Source organism: Lepisosteus oculatus, chromosome 10 (genome assembly GCF_040954835.1).
Source record: "Lepisosteus oculatus isolate fLepOcu1 chromosome 10, fLepOcu1.hap2, whole genome shotgun sequence".
In the NCBI taxonomy this organism is placed as follows: Eukaryota; Metazoa; Chordata; class Actinopteri; order Semionotiformes; family Lepisosteidae; genus Lepisosteus; species Lepisosteus oculatus.
Window position 1 is genome coordinate 11,166,815 of NC_090705.1, and position 19,736 is coordinate 11,186,550.

Genomic DNA, 19,736 nt, shown 5'->3' on the forward strand with positions numbered 1-19,736 from the left:
ATATAAGTCTCAATATTCGGATGGACAAGTAATATTGGAATATGAAACAGACTGAAAAGAGCTGCTTCTTGTTAAAATTCCCAAAGACGCAAATACTGACAGCTCTCACACATGACCAGAATTCCCTGCTCAGGCTTTCCTCATCTTTCTACTGCAAACAAAGAATGGATACTCACGATTGGTCCTGGAGGGCCCTGCTGTCCCTGGGGTCCATCTTTACCTGGCATTCCCTGAAGGGCAGCAATGGAAATATAGGAGGTTTTCAGCAAAAGTGGGAATCACAAAGAAAAATACAGTACTGTGGTTGAGTACTGTTGATTTCCGGACAAATGTGCAACATGAATGTCCATAAGAAAAATACTGACATGCTGTCCACTAATATGCAATTGTAAGGTGACAAAGGGACAAAACAAAATATTCAACAGGAGCATAAGAAGCAAAATCTGATGAGCATGAAGACAGGAGCAGTACAAGAAAACAGCACTGCAAACACTCCCATGCTGGTCAATGAGATTATTTCTTTGGCTGAGCTTTAAATGCTGGCATTGACACAATTATTTGTGTTGCCAAAGTTTAACGTAGAGCATTTCTTAAAACTTTATCTTTTAAGAATGTTCGAGCCCCATGTTCTGGGTTGAATAAAAGGTTGGTTATTTACGAGTGTGCAAATTAGGAAAACGGATAAGAAGCCATGAACACAGATGTGGGGTGTGGAAAAGGTACAGCTCACATCAGCTGGCAGCTTCACTAAAGGGAATACCAGACCTGCTGTGCCTCCCATGCAAACTGAATTGAATGGAAAAAAACAACATTAAATATAGGAAGTAGTTTGATAAACAAATGTTAACTTTAAGGATATTTCAGTTCAGATAACTCATTATATGCTTAGTTTTTGGTGGACGTGCTCTATTTATTTACCTGATACAGAAAAACAACCTCACACAGCCCACTGCAGCTTTGATCAGTAGAATGTAATTACTATGTGGGCACACCTGTATAGTAGCTAAGAGACTGACAGCAGCACTGAAGACTTTGATGTTTTTATTAGTGGACCCACTGGCCATTTAGACTTCATAACAATGAGAATAGAGCATACTAAATTAAATATAGCAAGCTTAACATCTCTCATTGATTCCATAAGCTTCCATAAGGACGTGCTTTTCATAACATTTATTTAACATTTATACGGAAAGGTTACAATTTTGTGACTTATTTAACCTGACTCTATAGTTCTGTGGATACTGTATTTGCCTTCTGAAGCAGCTGAGATTGTACTGAAAAGCAGAGATAATGCTGCACCAATTGCAAATATCTATTTTTTCTATTCTACATCATCACACCAGGAACCTTTGCACAGGAACCAGTGAAAGAAAAAAAAGAGAAAGGTCCGTGGTTCATACTGTTTTCTACTCAGTTAGCATAATGAGATCTGTTGAAGGCACACTACTCGACGGACCTAGAGGAAGTTTAATTTGAGCTTCCACTAGCTCTCGGGTTAGCTCTGTAACATTCCAGAAGGCCTCCTAGCCCTTCAGTTTAAAGTCAAATATATTAATTTTAATGGCATGGCATAAAGATAAGATGAAACCTCAGGGTAAAGCTGTCTGATTAGGATGAAATGTTTTGTTTTGACTTTATTGTCAAAGTAAAGATCTTCAGCTCTTTCACACTCCCTTTAGTATTCAACCGCAGACAAAAATCCTATTCAAGTAACTCGATAGGGTGTGGCCTTTCAGTACCTGTAACTGCTTGAGCACCCATTTACAATGGCACTGGTTGCAAAAATAGACTGTTATTTGAATAAATACTATTCCCTACCACACTACTTAGCAGAATTAAAACCGTCTGTTGGAGATGGTAATTTCCCAGGTAGTTCAAAGAGAAAAATTAAAAACTTTCAAAACAGCACACAAAGTAAAATGTGATTACATTAAAATGAAGGATACAATTAAATTGCAACTTCCTATATCAAAGAAGTTTACAAATGACAGTTCCTCGGAAAATCATAATACTATTGAATTATACCTGGATTCATAGTTGTGATACTCTACTGTGAATTGCAACTGTTCCAGATAACATTACTTACACTGTTCAAAATAAGAAGCACCTTAAGGCTGGCCTGACTCATGCAGTACATACACCATACAGTCCTGTTATAACTGGGCCAAGCGCATAAAGACATTGCTGGACAACACAATGACTATCTCCACGGGGACTCTTCTCTGCCAGATTTTGATGGCAGCTTGTATTCAAACACATGGCCACAGTTGGAAAGAGGCACAAGCTCCCAGTCTAATCTGACTCTTCTCTTTAAAAATGAGGTTGGTAGCAGATAAGCAGTTGCAGAGCCTAACTTGACCATATTTAAAATGGAGACCAAAAGATAACACTGAGACTTTCATTTTCCCTTTTTTGCTAATCCCATCTTCAATATACTTTACATAAAAGATACAAGTAATAGGTTTGAAAAGAGAAGAAAGAAAACACGTTTCGGCTGTGGAGCCCTTTTCAGGTGCTTTTTTCTGGTTTCAACTGTCATTCAAACATAATTTAGCACAAGAATTTGTTTTGCTAAAATTCAGGTTATTGTTATGCATGCATTGTATTCTTCCGCATTCTGTTTGGTTGTCAGCCAGGTCTGTAGTTTACTGCACAACACACTGGCCAAAACATTCTTTCAGGCTGCTTAGATGCCAATAACGGCACTCTCTAGATCCAAGCTGTTGTACAATAGCATTGCAAAATTCTAGTAAAGAAAATAATATAAAAATCAATTATAAAAATAATTAATCATAATATAATACCAAATACAACCAGCAGCTATATCAACCTGCAGCTCTCAACTGGCTACCCACTGAAGCTAAGCAGGGTTGAGCCTGGTCAGTACCTGGATTGAAGACCTCCTGGGAAGCTATGGTTGCTGCTGGAAGAGGTATAAATGGGACCAGCAGGGGGCACCCACCCTGTGGTCTGTGTGGGTCCGAATGCCTAGGCTCCAGCTACGTATGATATAAAGAGCTTTGGCAAATGACATGATATAACATACTGTAATACCAAATTCCAGGCCTGGGGTGCAATCTGAAGTTTGTACATTCTCCTCATGTTTGTGTGGGTTTCCTCAGGGTGCTCTGGTTTCCTCCCACATTCCAAAGACATACTGGTTGGTTATTGTAATTAGGTTCTGGGAAAACTGGCCCTGGTGTGAACATGAGTGTGAGTGTGTATGTTTATGTCTGTGTGTGTCCTGCAATGGACAGGCGTCCTGTCCAGAGTGTACGGAGCTCTGGCTTCCCTGCGATTGTGAATCGGTCAAAGCAGTCAGAAAGTGGATGGTTAAGAACAACAAAATTACAATAATCAATTAATACAATACTAACATTACAATAATCACTCAATAAACCCTTCTGTTATTTTAATATACAGTTTTAACATCTGCTGAGAATTTGAACAATGCAGTGAAATGTCAGAACCGAAAGTAAATTTAAACCTGAGCAAGTTTTAAAAATAAAAAGCCTGAGGACAGTTCACCTTGGTTCATAAAGGCAATAGAATTATATTTACATTAATAGTCATTTAATGAACAAAAAGACCTTTTCGAGTGTATAAGGCAGCTGGTTTATTCTTACTCAAGTCTGGATGCCTCCCAAGGCAATTCCACACCCATAATTAACAATGATCGGTTATTTCAGATGATGCCTTTTCATTATGAATTTCTAGAAATTCTTCAACAGCACTGATGTGAAAAGAAAAAGAGTACAGGGAGACTAAAAGCTTACTGTTATACCAGCTCTACGATTCATTTAATTATGCATTAGCACTGTTACTCTCTTTGTTCTAATCAATGTTGCCGTTATCAAAAATATGTTCTTTTATGTTCCTACAGCTCTTTAAGGGCAGAGAGGGTTTGGAACAATGTGTGCCTAAATCAAGGTTACCTTCAGAATGGCAACACTGATGTCACTGAAAGAACAGGAAGAATGGAGAGCCTTTTCCATCTAAACTTACTCTACCAAAGACCACGTAGTACACTTCGCACTGGCTGTATTTTAAATAACTGGAAACATGCAGTCATAGAACATTCTAGGACAAAATACAGGCAGATATAAGATCAAATAAATTGATGTAGCTTAATACAACTGTACATTATTGGGTTAATATTGAGGTCTTCACATATGACACCAATGGTGTTAGAAATCCTAATGCTAGCACATTTTCTATTATTATTATTATATCAAATAAATATTGAAAGCTGAGATAAGATAACACTGTAGTAATGAAACATGTTGTAGCATGCTCCTATAGAAAGCAGCTCTTCAGTGAAGATTAAACACAGGGGAATAACGAGCATTACAAGTCAGAGAGAAAAAAATCAGGAAAAAGACTGATCTCTTTAGGAAACTCTCAAGCCACAACCTTTTTCAAAGTACTGTATACTCAAGGAATAAGGCATCTGTTCAAGTACTGTTCTATTACTGTGCTCAAATGCACATGATCGTCAGTGCTTTTATGTTGCTTTTTGTAAAGTACAACTGTATTCCAAATTATTTAATTCAAAACAGACATGGAGAAAACTAAACTGTGTAATTATTGTGACTATTAAGGTTAAATTTTTTGTTAATCTGAGGGGAAATAGGAACCATTTAAAGTGTTTGTCCCCATTTTCTTAGAGATTATTATTCTTTTTTAACTCTCATTGGGTTAATTTCAAATTTCATTTCAAAATGTATTTGTAGAACACTTTTTGAAAGGTAAAATATTCTTAAAATGTTTCTTTCTTAACAAGAAAAGTTTAGTTCTAAAACACCTAAGGTTTCAAATTATTTCCAGGGGAATTCTCTTTAGCAAGCAAGCATGAATCATCTAGATTCACCTACCAAAAGCTATTTTCTATTCAAAATGAATAAATAATGAACAAAACAAATCTATACTGTGCTGATATCTTGACTTAGGGACAAATGTGTGCCTGTCCTGTCAATTTCCTTAGCACTGCCTTGGCTCTTGAACCTAGAGAAATCATAATGGCCTCTTGAGTTTGTGTGACATGTACTGTATTTGCAGGGTGTAGCGAAATCTTACCCTCTGACCCTGTATGCCATCTCTTCCTGGAGACCCAGTTGATCCGGGGACCCCCTGAAAGATAAGATTGAGAAAGAGGAACGTTTAAAACAAGAAGTTAATTTCTTAAATCGGTACCAGACAACACTGTAAGGTACTGTATACTATTTCTCCACTGTAGCATCCAGGGACAGCTTCTGCCACATCTTCACTGGAATGAGATAAATGTGACCCTCCCGTCAGCACTGTATGTACCTCTGGCCTGTAAAACGGGGGTTTGAATAGAGCATAAAATATTGTTCATACCCACATGTTTTTTGGTTGCATTTAATTCAATTAAGACCAAGAGTTCATGTGGCCATAATTTCCTGGTAATGCTGCTTTAAGTTTATAGGACAGGTGTATTAGAAAACACACTGACAGCACTCTGTTGAGTTTTTTCAAAATTACATAATACATGTATGCCATTCATAAAATATACTGTACCTTACGCAGATGTTCTTTACTGGAGTTAATGCATTGAAAAAACAGTGAAAGACGGATGTAACATACTGTATTACACTACTGTGCGTAAAATAGTCCAAATATTTTGATCAACTCCATATTAGAAATAAATGTTTGCTACAATACGTCAAAATAACAAAATGTATCTCTGAATTTGTTACTGCTTCTGCCCAAAGATTCCTGCAATTCAATCAGTAAGGTATTGAAGTATTTGAAGTCTTTGAAAAAATTCACAAAAGACACCCCCTCGGACTTCTTGAGAATGAGCAGTGGAACTCCAACCAGAGAAACTAGAAGGAAGTACTTTTAAAACAAGCCAACCCAGACATTTTCTTAAAGCGAATACCCAGGCTTCTTTCAAAAAACAGCTGTTTGAGAAACTCGGATCAGTTTGCTTCTAGCTACCAACAGGAAACAGGAAAGACACATGTGAGTGAATATGTATCTCTCTATGAAATACAGATTAAAACTGTCAGGCAGAACACAATGCACCTCTTAAGAAGGAATTCGCAAATAACAACTTATCTTATCCCATTTTAATAATTCTTCAGTCAATCTTGACTATACATTTCCAATTACAGTTGTTTTTTTTCTGAAAGAACTTTGTGAATAGAGGAGCTTAAACATTTAGAAATGTCAGATAGATTTTTACTGGAAAGAAAAGCAAAGAAAAGAAAAGCACACTAAAGGTTGTAAAAATGGACAGTTCTGCATAACATTTGTCAATTTATAAACTCAGTTACAATATGTTACAATGACTCACATCATTTTCTTAGGATACAAGATTGATGTGATATCACTGTTAAACTTTGATTTAAAAAATAAATGTTCATATCACTATTTTCTTAATTTTCTAAGATAATCTCTTATCAAGAGCTTCTTACAAATCATTTTGTACATAAAAAAATAATAAAAGTAAAACCTACAGGTTAATAATGTGAGAAAAACAATTATCACAGTGTAACAACAGAAGCTGTCCCTCATTAAAGGTCATAGGCAACATGTCTCTTGGCCTTCAAAAAATATTTGCTTTCAGCTGTTAGAACTGAGAACTCATTTTTCACACTTAAAATTAAATTCCTAACGTTTTATTTTTACCTGCTATATATAATTGCCAGGGAAGGACTTCTTGAGACATGAAACCTTCAAAAAAGTGTCAGTGCAATTTCATACATAGAAACAAATAGACAGAAGAAAAAACTTCAGGATGGCACTGTATTAAATCCTAATTTCTTTTTAAAATGTGAGTATTGAAAAAAACAACTACTTGTATGTAAACATCTAATAGCAGTTGGAAATACATAAGTACACTGTTGTGCTATAACAGCTTTCACCCCCTGCCAATGTAGAGAATTTGCACTCAGCGTGAGGTTATGATGTTGGGAGTGACAAATGACACCTTTAAAATTATCATCCCAATATCTTGTTCAGTGTTAAGCACTGGTATAAAACTAAGCATTAAACAATATAATATCTGAAGTATTCTACTCTTCAGGTAATATGTGAATTGGTGAAATGGTACTGCGTTTAAATTTGTTGAAAATGTGCACTTCACATGTTGAAAATATGTAATTTGATGTGAATTCTAGAAATGTGTCATTACCTGTGTTCCTGGTGGGCCATTTTCCCCCTTCTCCCCTTTCTCTCCAGGAGAACCCTGAAAAATAGTCAGGCACACATCACCCTCACAATCAAAAACACACAAGCATACGGTATCTAAAAATTCAATAAGAAATTTCTAATTCAGGGTCACCTCTGTACCACAATCAAAAATATATTTTTTTATTTTTGCGTACTGGAGAAAAAAGCTGGTAAAAACAAATGCATGGTATAATTTCTGCTTCAAAGGTTCAAAACGAAATTAAGTATATCCTGGTTTCACACATTTTTTGCTGTTGCTTAAAACACTTACAAGTAAAGAACTCAGTGGACAGATTCTAATTCTTTAACATTATCCAGCATCTCTAGAGTAATTAATAAAATAAGTTTCCCAGCTGGCAACTATTTCCACTTAAGACTTTACATTAACAAAGTGAATGTTATTTCAGTCTAAACGTTGTGACATAACACCAAAAGTACATTTTATTGCACACCTCAGGAATTGTGATTCCAAAACTGGGTCTTAATAAAAGTGTTAAGAAAACCCATTTGATTTGGTAAACATTCTCAATAATGACATTTCAAATGGAAGCTGAAGCAGAAGTAGAGTCAAAATTGGAAGGCTCTTGTAACCCTAACTGTAGGCTGGCCTTCCTTCCTTACTTATTGCCAGTTCTGGCCTGTCTGATGGAAACAGCTGTCTTACCGGGGGCCCCTGAATGGAAAGTCCACTTGGTCCCTGAGGCCCTGGGGGCCCCTGGGGTCCTGGCAATCCAATGTCTCCTGCAGGCCCTTGTGGTCCCTGTCACAGAGAAAAGGTTAAATTAGGATACCCTGCAAATCGGTAGAAAATCGCCTAGAAAAGTAAGTCTTCAGCATGTTCCAAGGAGGGTCTACTTCATAAACAAGGAGTTCCGTTTACCAGTTTAAACGCTATTACATGCTATAAAAAGGGGCAGTTCACTCTTTGTAACAAAGTGCTCAGAGGGCTTTTAATTGCCATTGACAGACCCTCTGGTTCATTAAAGAGTTTACTACATTCTGCCCATTCAGTCACAGCCTCTTTTTCCAGCCACTGTAAGTTTCAGTTATAAAAACAAGTATTATGGGCAGTATACAGAAATCATAGAAGAATGCTTTATTTTTTAATGAGTTTCCATACTATGGACATGACTGCCTTAATCCAGCAGCCATATCACCCTGTAACTCACAAATGGCAATGAAGCTAAGCAGCTGTGAGCCAGTTAAGTACCTGGATGGGAGACCTCCTGGGAAATTAAGGTTGCTGCTGGAAGAGGTGTTAGTGGGGCCAGCAGGGGGCGCTCACTCTGCAGTCTGTGTGGGTCCTAATGCCCCAGTATAGTGACAGGGACACTATACTGTAAACAGGAACCTCCCTTTGGATGAGATGTAAAACCGAGGTCCTGACTCTCTGTGGTCATTAAAAATCCCAGGGCATTTCTCGTCCTGGCCAAATTTCCCATTGGCCCTTACCAATCATGGCCTAATAATCCCCATCTATGAATTGGCTTCATTACTCTGCTCTCCTCCCCACTGATAGCTGATGTGTGGTGAGTGTTCTGGTGCACTATGGCTGCCAGGTGGATGCTGCACATTGGTGGTGGTGGTGGAGGGGAGTCCCCATTACCTGTAAAGTGCTTTGAGTGGAGTGTCCAGAAAAGTGCTATATAAATGTAAGCAATTATTATTATTATAATCCTTAATCCCGGAGTCATTCCAGACGGTCAATCATGGAACAATGAGAACATACCTGGTTGTTCCTATGACTATGACTCTTTCCCAAATTGTAAAAAACTTCTTGGATGTCTGTTAGTCCAAAGGGGGACAACCCTTAGGGACATCACCATCTCAGATGATGAAAATAATGTACAGTAACAGCTGTTTCAAACAGGTAATTGTCAAATATTAGCAGAGAATGGGTTTCATAGGAAATATGATGATTGCCTATTGTGAGGATTTTGTTAAAGTGTGAACTCACTTTAATATGTGTTATTTTACATTACATTTATGTACTATAATAATTTAGGTCAGTATAACCCTGAATCTCCCATGTACATCTTTCAGGAGTACAATAATGTCAGAAATAATTTGCTGAGTTACCTTCTCAATTTCTTGAACAGCTCAAATAATTTTCTGCTACTGCATACAGTATATACAGTAAAAAAACAAAATAGTTAAAATGTCATGTTAGAAATGAATAAAATAATGATCCCTTAAGGTCCCATACTAATATGGAAATATTTTACAGCCTTTTTCAGTTTTGAATTTCATGTGTGTAAATTATATCTTGCAGAATATACTTTACCACTAAGCCTGGTTCTCCACGTTCTCCTCTTGGGCCTCTGATACCAGGACCACCCTGTAATTCCGACACACATAGTGAGAAACACTAAGAACACTTCCAATTAGCCCGCATATCCAGGTTCTGGATTTATATAAAGATACTTTCCCCCATTCATCCAAGGATTAAAGAAGTTATAACAGCATTGAAGAAAGAGCCTGGGTGAAATGACCTTAAATGACAGCCATCATAGGACAGTATTTTCCCTTTTTCCAATGACATGAGGACACTCTGCAGATGGCAGAAGACACAACTTTAAGAACAGCAACAGTAATGAGGTCCCAGTTCTTTCATGAACTCACACAATCTGTTTCATTAGGTCTTCAGCCACACAGGGCAATTTTGCCAACCCTTACCCCAGATGTCGTTTTAACAATAAAGTAGTCAGCAGCACTATAACTCCAGGCACTAAGCTCTGCAAGTTACTACAATGACTCCTGCAAGCGCTTTAGAATAATTGTCTTTCTTCCTGTTGTGTTAGTTCTGTGCAGCCACATTAATTACACCCAGAGGGCTTCAAAACTTTCAAGTCAGTAATCATAAAGTTTCAGCATGTAGCAAAAATCAATAAATAACAAATCAATTAGGCTAATGGGTTATAGAGCACTGAATAGATAGAGTTGTTAAAACAGCAGTGGTCTTTAGAAAGAGAATAACAAGGGTATATTTACTCTGTGATATAAAACAGACCTTGTAATTTGTATTTACATATATAAACTTTTGCTATAGATCTTATATTAGCTGTATATTAAGAGTACTGGCAGGGAAGCACGATCACATAGTGGTTAGACATGCTGCTCTGCTTTGCAGTGCTGGGGTCCTGGGTTCAATCCCAGACCTGGGCTGCTACGCATGTCGAATATTTATATTTATCCCATGTTGGATTTCCTCTGGGTCCTCCAGTTTCCTTCCACAGTCCAAAGACACTCTTATAGGTTAATTGGCTTTGGTGAAAGTGGCCCTGGTGTGAGTGTGTGCATGTCTGTGTCTGTGACTGACGTCCCATCCAGGGTGTATCCCCCTTGCACCCACTGCCTGGCTCTAGCAGCCTTACCCCGAGTCAGAAGTAGAAGTTGGAAAATGGATGGATGAATGGAGAGTAAAAGAAAGTACTGAAAGTACAAGTGCTCTAACACCTCATGAGTGTAGGGATATTATTACAAAAACAATAAGGGGAATGTGGCAAAATCTGTTTACAACTTCAAAATAACTCAGCTCGGAACTAATCATGTGTGAACATATGTAAGAAATGAAGCTATATTATAAAACAGATCACGCTTAATTATTTCAATTCATATTCACCTTTCTTGCCATCAGGTGTTCAGTATTCTAAAACGTTTCCCCCATCGGCTTAAAAAAACAGACACTGTATTCCAGATGGAATCGATACTCTGCACTAATGTGACATTTCTAAATTCCCTGATCTGGTTCATCCCCGCCTGTTCCCCTCTTCCTTCTTCCACTTGTTAAAAAAACAATACAAGGCCAGAAGGAGCTCAAAGAGAAGTGAAAAGGATGCCTATATCCAGTAATAACAATGGAAGAGACCTATGTATGATCCAACAATAATAACAGTCACACCAAAAGTACGGTCTAGCTGGATTTCTGAGGCTCTCGCAGTGTGTATTCATGCCTCACTCGCTCGAACACAGAGGGTATGAAGCTCCTTACAGATGTTCCCGGGGGTCCAGGCGGTCCTTTGCTGTCCTGAGAGCAGGTACACGCATGTGGCATGGCTGGGCAGTTCTCTTCCACTCTCTGCAACACACAAATCACACAGACACACATGAGTGAATCTGCCTTCTCCGTGCTCTCCGCTTTCCACCAGTTGGTTTAGTTGATGATGATAAAAACCACACACAATGACACGGAGTAAATAAGAGATCAAATGTTCCAACTGTGTTCCGGAAATGTTCCGCAAATTCCATCACTTTTGGGAAGTCGTGATTGGCACATTTTCCAAAAAAAAGCTTGAGAAAATATTACTCAGGATTAAAAATACAAAACCCTCGTAAAAATACAAAAATTTACCGGTTTCTACAGAGAGCTTCTTGTATATAATCTGTACTCTACATATATGTTTTGCATGCTTAAGGTTGTTTATACTGTTATTGCATTTGTCTGCCAGTATTAATATAGCATATATCACTGCCACCCAGAACAATATAATTCATCATACTTTCACATTTATAAATTTGTACTGTACATTATGAAAACTACCTAAAAGTATACAGTGTATACTGCAAGACCATGATCATTACCATGCAATAACCTTAATGCAGTGTTACCCCATTATAATATAGGAGCTAGGATCTATTGGGTGGACTGCATTGTGTTCTGTCGTGTAATGAAAGTCTTAATGCCAAATTAATAAACCATGTGTTATACATGTAGGAAACACCATTCCAACTGTTTTACATTGAAATCTATAAATAACCTACATTTAGAAACTATACTGAATGACACACTGAATAAACGGAATAAAAATATGTTCAGAATTTGGCAGCCAGAATCCTGACCAGACACCCATCATTATTATTATTATTATTAAACTGTAATGTATGGTACACTTTTTGGAATATAGTCACATTTGGGGGATTTTACGTTTAGATAAAATGTCAGAAGAGGGGACTCATAAGGCCTGTATGTTATAGTTTAAAGTTAAAAATATCTGAGTACAAAGATGTAAAAAAAATAATCAGTGTGTGTGCTTTGAGATTCTATTAAAATTCATAGGCTTGCTCCTCTGTTTACCTTTCATTAAAACCCACCAACTGCATTTTTGATCTGACAGAAGGCTGCAGAGCTTCTCCATTTAAAATGCAACATAATAAACTATACACATTATTTTCCTGTATTCCTCCTAAAAATTAAAAATGCCTCAAATCGCACATCTCTAGGAAAAGGGAAGGGGGTAGAATGGTATCATTTTCTGAAAATACATAATTTGCCAGTCTTTATGCATTTCAGTTACTACAGTACTGTATATTACTATAAAGTACACATTTCAAATTGCTAAGCACTTATATTTCAGATAGTAAAACAGGTTTGATATAAGAAAATTGACATAATATTTTAGATTAGATGGTAAGAATTTTAACTACAGAAAATGTTCAAAAAAGGCAACAAGGCTTACAGTAACTTTACTCACTTCTTGAAATTCAGTCCTTACATGTAAGAACTATGGATTGTGAGGCATTTTTCCCATTTACAAGAAAACAGTGCTTTAAAAATATCTTAATCTTCATGATTTGATTTTTCCACAGACAGAAACCCTTGTGATGGCTGCTCTTCAAGACTGACAGCTACCCCATGCTTGCTTTAAGATTGTGTTGATCTTCACAGTGCTTAAACCAATATGGTTATATTGGCCAAATGACCTCCTCATAACGTTTCTTACATTCTTCTTCTTAAATTTCTCTGCCTGTGCTCATAATATTATAACACAGTGGGATTCGCTATTCTTATAGTCATGAAGCAAATAAAAGAGATTCTTTGATACGGCACTTTTTGTTCTTCAAACAGCCTGTTCTGGAGTTAATCTTGAAAATGTTTTAGTTTGTGTTCAAGCAACTCATACAATGTACAGTAGTCTCTGCAGTATGTTCATTTGAAAACGCAGCTTGAATTTTACCTTTTCTCAATTCATCCAACATTTATTTCTGAAACCTTTCCACTTTCCAGCATAAACCTTCCTTTGGAGCCAACACAAACTGGTGTTGCTTCCCACTTGAACCAGTGTCTAACCTGGCGAGTTCCAGTATAGAAAGAATTTATTGACGTGCTCCATACTGTTTATTTGGGAACATTTGAATAGAACTGTTTTATGTTTGAAATGTGAACCACAACCTTACTATATCAAAAAGGATTCAAACAATAAACAGGTCACAGTACACTGGGATAGCATTGTATAATGATTAGAACTATTTTTTAAGTAAAAGTTAACATACAGAATGCCACATAAGATCACAATACATTTAAAAAGAAAAATGGCACCATTAGTGATAACATGTACAGTATAGTGAAGTAAAGGAAAATGTGTGTCTATTTGAGATTACTGTATGTTTACTCTCACGCGAGTTTCTAAATTCAACCCCTATTGACTTTCACTGCATAAATTATTCTTGTAATACTGTCTGATGAAACTAGCAGGATGTTCTTGTGAAGGAACCTCCCACTGAGCTGCAGATCTCTGCAGACATTGTTCCCACTTACCAGTCCTGGGAGCTCACAGCACTTATCCCTGCTGGCCCACGATGTACTGCAAACTATGTCAAACATCTGAAGCTGGAACTGGGGGACACAGGAACACAAACAGATCAGCGGAGGATAAATACCGAGGAGACAAAGAAACATGCACACTATTTTGAGTCTACCATACTGTACGCAACAATACAAAATGTTTTTTTAAAACTGATTATGAAGAGAATGAAATGATGTACAGACAGAATGAGGAAAGGGGGAGAAAGTGAAATTAATTATCACTTCTCGTTATCCAGAACAGGATGGTAACAACCATCTTTTTAAAACACTAACACCTTACCTTTTTCAGTGCTATTACCATAAGGCTAGAAATGCTAACAGAACTGTAGGGAATGTAAGGAGTTACTTTAAATCAAATGTTTTTGATGTACACTAAAAACAAAAGCTGGCCTAACAAAAAATATCCCCAACAATCACCTTGAGAAACAGACCAAACATAAGCAGAGCAACCACTTTTAACCTGGAACCTCCTGTTTTTTGTGCCTTTAATTCAATAAAACTTAATAAAGCAGGTCTTGCGTTATCACATGTTGTCGTTTGAGAATGCTGTAGTCTTTCACAAAATATCTTACAACTGCAGTTGGGTTTTAGATGTGCTTTTTAGATACTAAATTACTAAGTTGTCCATAACGTCATGGTTCACAGCACTGAGCCTCTTGTACTCCTCCAGCCTGCCCACCCATTTAGGAATTCATCCTTTGACACACTGAGAGCTCTAGACCAGTTTACTGGATGATTTGCACTGACTGGAGGAGTGCCACATCCCTAAGTGACATTGAAAACGCACTGTTTCACCAAGAACAGAGATAGCCCTGTCTGACTAATCCCAAACCTGCCCCAGTGGAGCTCTATTAGTTGTGCAGTCAGTGGCATGACCCATTTGAATTGACACAACACCTTCGCAACACCTGGGCCACAGAGTTTAACTTGTGTTCAGAGCTCAGTACCTCCACTGGCTGAGCTGTCTGGAGGCCCACAGTTTAGGTACAACTTTTAAGCAATTTCCCATACACAGTACCCCCTGATACAAACAAAAGACAACAACACATGATATAATTTGATAATTAGATTAAACACATATCTTAATTCAGATCAAATTCAATACTAAGAGACTTGAATCCAAAACCAAAGTATGTTCTTTTCATTTTCATTTTCTGAATGCACTTAAGAACCAGAATCGAATACCATAATTAAGCACGATAAGAAAAAAAATCTATGTTCTCTTAAGAAGTATCATGCAAAATAAGCTATTCAATAACTATTAATTTAAGAATATATGCAACACACTTTACCAGTGATTTCTTCAATACACACTTTAATACAAAATAGTTTACTTTGTACTATTAACAAATATCAATAAAATATTACTTTTACTTTTTCTTTGGAATAATACTTTTTGCATTTTCTAAATTCTTTGCATAGGGCTGTTAAGATTTATTCCTTGGTTTGCAGGCTCATATGGTGCTTGTTTGAGTTTGTTATACAATATTTCAAGGTGAGGTACTACTGTATATCAATTAAAAACAATACTATGTATTTCATGCAAAAAGAGGTTGATTTATCCTATACAGTACTTACTATTTTTTGTAAAGAGATGTATTTATATCTCTGTTAGGTTAAAGCTGATGTAAACATGGGTAAGATTAAATGTTTAAGATTGGATTACATACTATGACGCATTAAAATGCACCAAATGAGTAGTGGAACCAATATTGTATTTTTAGTCTTGGTATATACAGTAACTAATTCAATGCATACAATTTAAATTAGCATGTTGATACTATAATTTGTCATCCAGACTGCTGCATGTTCTCTGCCACGAATGACATCCTATTTTATGTGCTATGGATTAACAGAACATGAAATTTCATACTTTGTTTGCGAAAAGTAACTGTACAAATTAAGACATTCAGTATAAAAGATAATGAAATGAAAAAAGCTCAGTACATATGCAAAGAAAAAACAATAAACACCTCCTAAACTGAAGCTCTTGTGTCCTGAATTAGAAATCTAGAAGAATAATATTCAAAAGCTTTAAAAAAACAAATCTTAATCTGTCATGATATTTAGCAATGAAAAATATTGTTCATAAAAAGCAAAAAAAATAAGAGTCCAGGGTACATTTCATGAATACATTCAAAGTGAATCAATTGACCAAGGGGCATTTATCAACAGTAAGTATAAATACATTTCCAAAATGCTGTTAAACTCTAGTATTTGAGATACAATAGCATCCTGAATCAAAAGCTCAAAAGCACCTCCATGAGTTTATAGGCATTCCATTGAATGGAAAAGTACTGGTATTGATTTACTGCATTACATTGAATAACTTGTATTAACTTACTGGTGCAGAGTTGTCCCTCTTTCCTCTTGATCTCACCATTCTTCCCAGGATCTCTACACCATCCACAGTGATGTTGCCAGCAGCATTAATAGGCTTCTCCCCCACAACTTTGCAGTCGATAACAACTTTGGCAGTGGTCTTGCTGATAGCTACATGCAGCTGTGGAGAAGACAGATGATGAGTTTCTTTAAAGCCAAACCTATTCCCTGACACCTGAATCGAAAGTGTAGAAATTCTCTAAAGACTCTTGTCAGGGACAGTATTAACTGTCAAAGTATGGTGACTGTAAGGGTGTGCTTAGCTGAAAGGATCATTTATATCCTCTGCTTACTGTACAGTATGTGACATAACTGCTTTCTGTTTCACCACAAGCCAAAGACATTTCTAATCAAATTTAAAACCGTTGCAATTACAACAACTTCAGAAGAAGTGTTGTTAAAGCTCTCTGGTTAAAGATAGCAGTGGGGGCTTAAGAAGATCTATTTACAACAGGATAAGGCTAACATAGTATTCTATGACAATAATACAAAAGTAAGAATGTTTGTCATATACAGTAGATAATGAAATGCCATGATTCTCTTTATAATGTTACAACAGATAAATGACTTGATATGGATTTTTTTTATAGTTCCAATAGCTGTAGTTAACTAGTTGACTGAAGGTATTGTATCTTCGTGGGCTGTACAATCAACATATCAGATCCTTAACATCCTCCAAGTGAATTACACTGTGATGAATTACATGATATTTAGCATTTGATCTACTTATACAATATCATTACAATATGATGATCGAATCCATGCATTGAATCATATTTAGTTTTATACTTGAATTTTTGTCTGTGTCTAAAATAATTTATATTCAGTTTTTTTTTGTCTTTCCAAATTCTATTTTGATACAAGTAATTGCCACTACCAGCTATCAACTTAATCCATTGCTCGGTTGCTTTTTCAGACATTATCCACAGGATCAGCTCCGACAAATACTGAAATAAATATTATAGCTTGGTTAGGTAAAGGTTAACACAACAAGTGCCTGAATATAGTTTTTAATGGTTTGTCATAAAATATGTCCAGTTACATGACTTTGAAGTTAATATCAAGTGAGACAATGTTTATAACTATATCAAGATCCATTTAAATTGTCAGAGCTGTGAGGTAGTTTAATGGTTTTTTGGACTGAAACTCAATTTTCTATAGTTCAGTGGGTTTGTATTTTTGTGTGTAGCTGTCAATATTCTCATCAGCTGAAGGCAGCTCTGGCTACAGGCTTCTAGTAGAACAAAACAACTCTATAGTTCATAGGTTAAGAAAAACTAAAAAAACACTTCATTACTAATGGCTACGCATTCCTGAAACATTTACTGTTATGAACCTTCAGTTAACTTCTATGTTTCTAATTAAGCATAGTGTACATTTCTAAGCAGTAGCAGGATTATGATGTTAAATGCATGTAATATCACAACTCTGAGTGGTGGTTTGGGTTTTGAAGTAAAGTCACTGTAAAAGTGAAATGTTGAAAAAATCAGAGAACCAAACAGAGGAACAAGAGTCCAATGTTAAAATAAATTCTTCATTTGCTAATATGATACATTGATCCATTTTCTACAATGCCATATTTTTTCTGCTCTTTGTGTTCAACAAACCCCCCCAACCTCTTTGAGTACCATGATTTGGAAACTGAATGAGTTTGTTTATTTTCTCTAAAATATTTTAAAAGGCACAGACCATCTTGAACCGTATTATAGTTCTTGATACATCTGTGTCTGTGTATAAGATTGTTCCTTTCCAGTGCAGAGAAGAATTCAAAAGTCAGCATTTTTATTGGACATGATTCAAGTTCTTCAAAATGGTATCTTCTTAAAATTACAACTGCTAGAAATAGAAACTCCTTTCTGTGAAGACGTGCAACAAAAAACTATCATTGCTTTAGTTTTCTTGCCCTTTGAAAGGAGTCAGTCCAATATCTATTTTTGCACTAAATACATTAAAGGGGTTTCATTTTAAAAAGACATAGGATACACTGAAGTTTTAAATTATTCAAAACTGCCTTAAATTTACTAATGCTAATATAGTTCCAAATCAGTTAACTGTTGGTGTTGGTTTTTTATCAGTCCTTTTAGGACATACTGTAAATGTATTTTGCAGTGTTCAACCTTTGGAGAAAATTGAGTTTCAAACAAAGAAAAGCTAAAAAGAAAAATCATCATTTTTTTTATATTATGATATGACAAAGGAAGACTTCATCCTTTTATAATGATGTAGAATGATTCGTAATTCCTAGACATTAAATTAGATTGCAATGCCCGATAGAATTAATATAAACTATGCTGCATTAATATAATATCTAAAGAAAAATGCAACAACTACAATATTTTAATGTCAATTACTTCTTCAACCCAACTATAAGTAATTTAATTACATAAGGTTAGTAAAAATGATATGGTATAAACTAAAATGTCTATAAAACTAATAAACTTCACTTATAAGATAACAAGCTCAGCAGAAAACAAATATTGTTTCCTAAAGCACACATTATTTAGTTTTCTTCTTTTAAAGCTGTCATAACAATTCATAGTACATTACTTCCAAGGTCAGCTATATTGAAAGTGTCAATCTCACTAAAAAATTTTTAAATTTCGAAAAAGCTGTACACATAAACTTTTCTTATGCAGTAGGAGACCATGAGTGTGTTTTCTATTAATTGTGAAAAAATGAAGAGCATTCTCGTTTTAACCACAGATGCATTTAAAGAAGAAAAAGGACAATTACCTATTCAAATTCTGTCAAAACTGCACATACTGTAGGATATACTTGCTTTTAATCTACATGAATACGATAATACAGTAAATGAGCTAGTCATCATACTCCTTTCTTTAATTTGCCAAAAAGCTCTGATTTAAAAATGACTGAATTAGTAAAATTCATATATGACAGTTTGAACCACAGCAGAAAATGATCCAAGCAGTAAATCCAATACCAAACTAAAGTTTGAGAGATTACATTAAGAGATGTGAGATTCCAATTATTTAGATTTTCACCAGTTAATCAGAAATATAGTCAAGTTCCACTGAATATATCTGGAAATTAACATAATTCCTACAGAATCAATTATAAAACTTTTACAACTGTTTAGACAAATGTATATAACTCCTCCAGAATACTTCTAAAATCCCTTTTTAAATCACTTAAATAAATTTTAATTATTTTAGTTATGTACACTGTCTTTGGATTTGGAATAATATACACATAACTAAATGACATAAGAAAAAGAAACAATACAGTTACATCATCAGCAGTCAAAATACTAGTAAGATTGTCCATTAACAAAGACATTAAGGACATGAAGAAGTGCCTATTAGCAGTGGAATGCACCCTTCTTTATCATCTAGCTTCTAGTTTCATTTTCTTGCTGGTTTGAAGTACCTATTCTGGTAAAGTGACTAGTGTATGATTCTAATCTACATTCTAATCAAATTTAATATTTTCTTTGAGGTTAAGAGGTTAAGAGTGTACCAAGGAACCCAGAGGAACCCAGAGTCATGTTTCAGTTTTGTTTATAGTTCATAACCTAAATATTTTAAATTATGGATCTACATAATATGTATGT

At 35.8% G+C, this 19,736-nt stretch overlaps 1 protein-coding gene across 2 annotated transcripts in view; it reads right to left on the minus strand.

Annotated features, from left to right (window-relative positions):
• col14a1a (collagen, type XIV, alpha 1a) overlaps positions 1–19,736 on the minus strand; it is a 106,427-nt gene that overhangs the window by 13,046 nt on the left and 73,645 nt on the right. For both annotated transcript variants that reach the window (XM_069194910.1, XM_069194911.1), the window contains exons 34-42: positions 16,128–16,286; positions 13,736–13,813; positions 11,192–11,278; positions 9,485–9,538; positions 7,865–7,960; positions 7,163–7,216; positions 5,077–5,130; positions 766–786; positions 177–230 (exon numbers count right to left, since the gene is read on the minus strand). In XM_069194910.1, the coding sequence (XP_069051011.1) occupies positions 177–230; positions 766–786; positions 5,077–5,130; positions 7,163–7,216; positions 7,865–7,960; positions 9,485–9,538; positions 11,192–11,278; positions 13,736–13,813; positions 16,128–16,286 (657 nt within the window). The remainder of the gene's footprint in view (positions 1–176; positions 231–765; positions 787–5,076; positions 5,131–7,162; positions 7,217–7,864; positions 7,961–9,484; positions 9,539–11,191; positions 11,279–13,735; positions 13,814–16,127; positions 16,287–19,736) is intronic.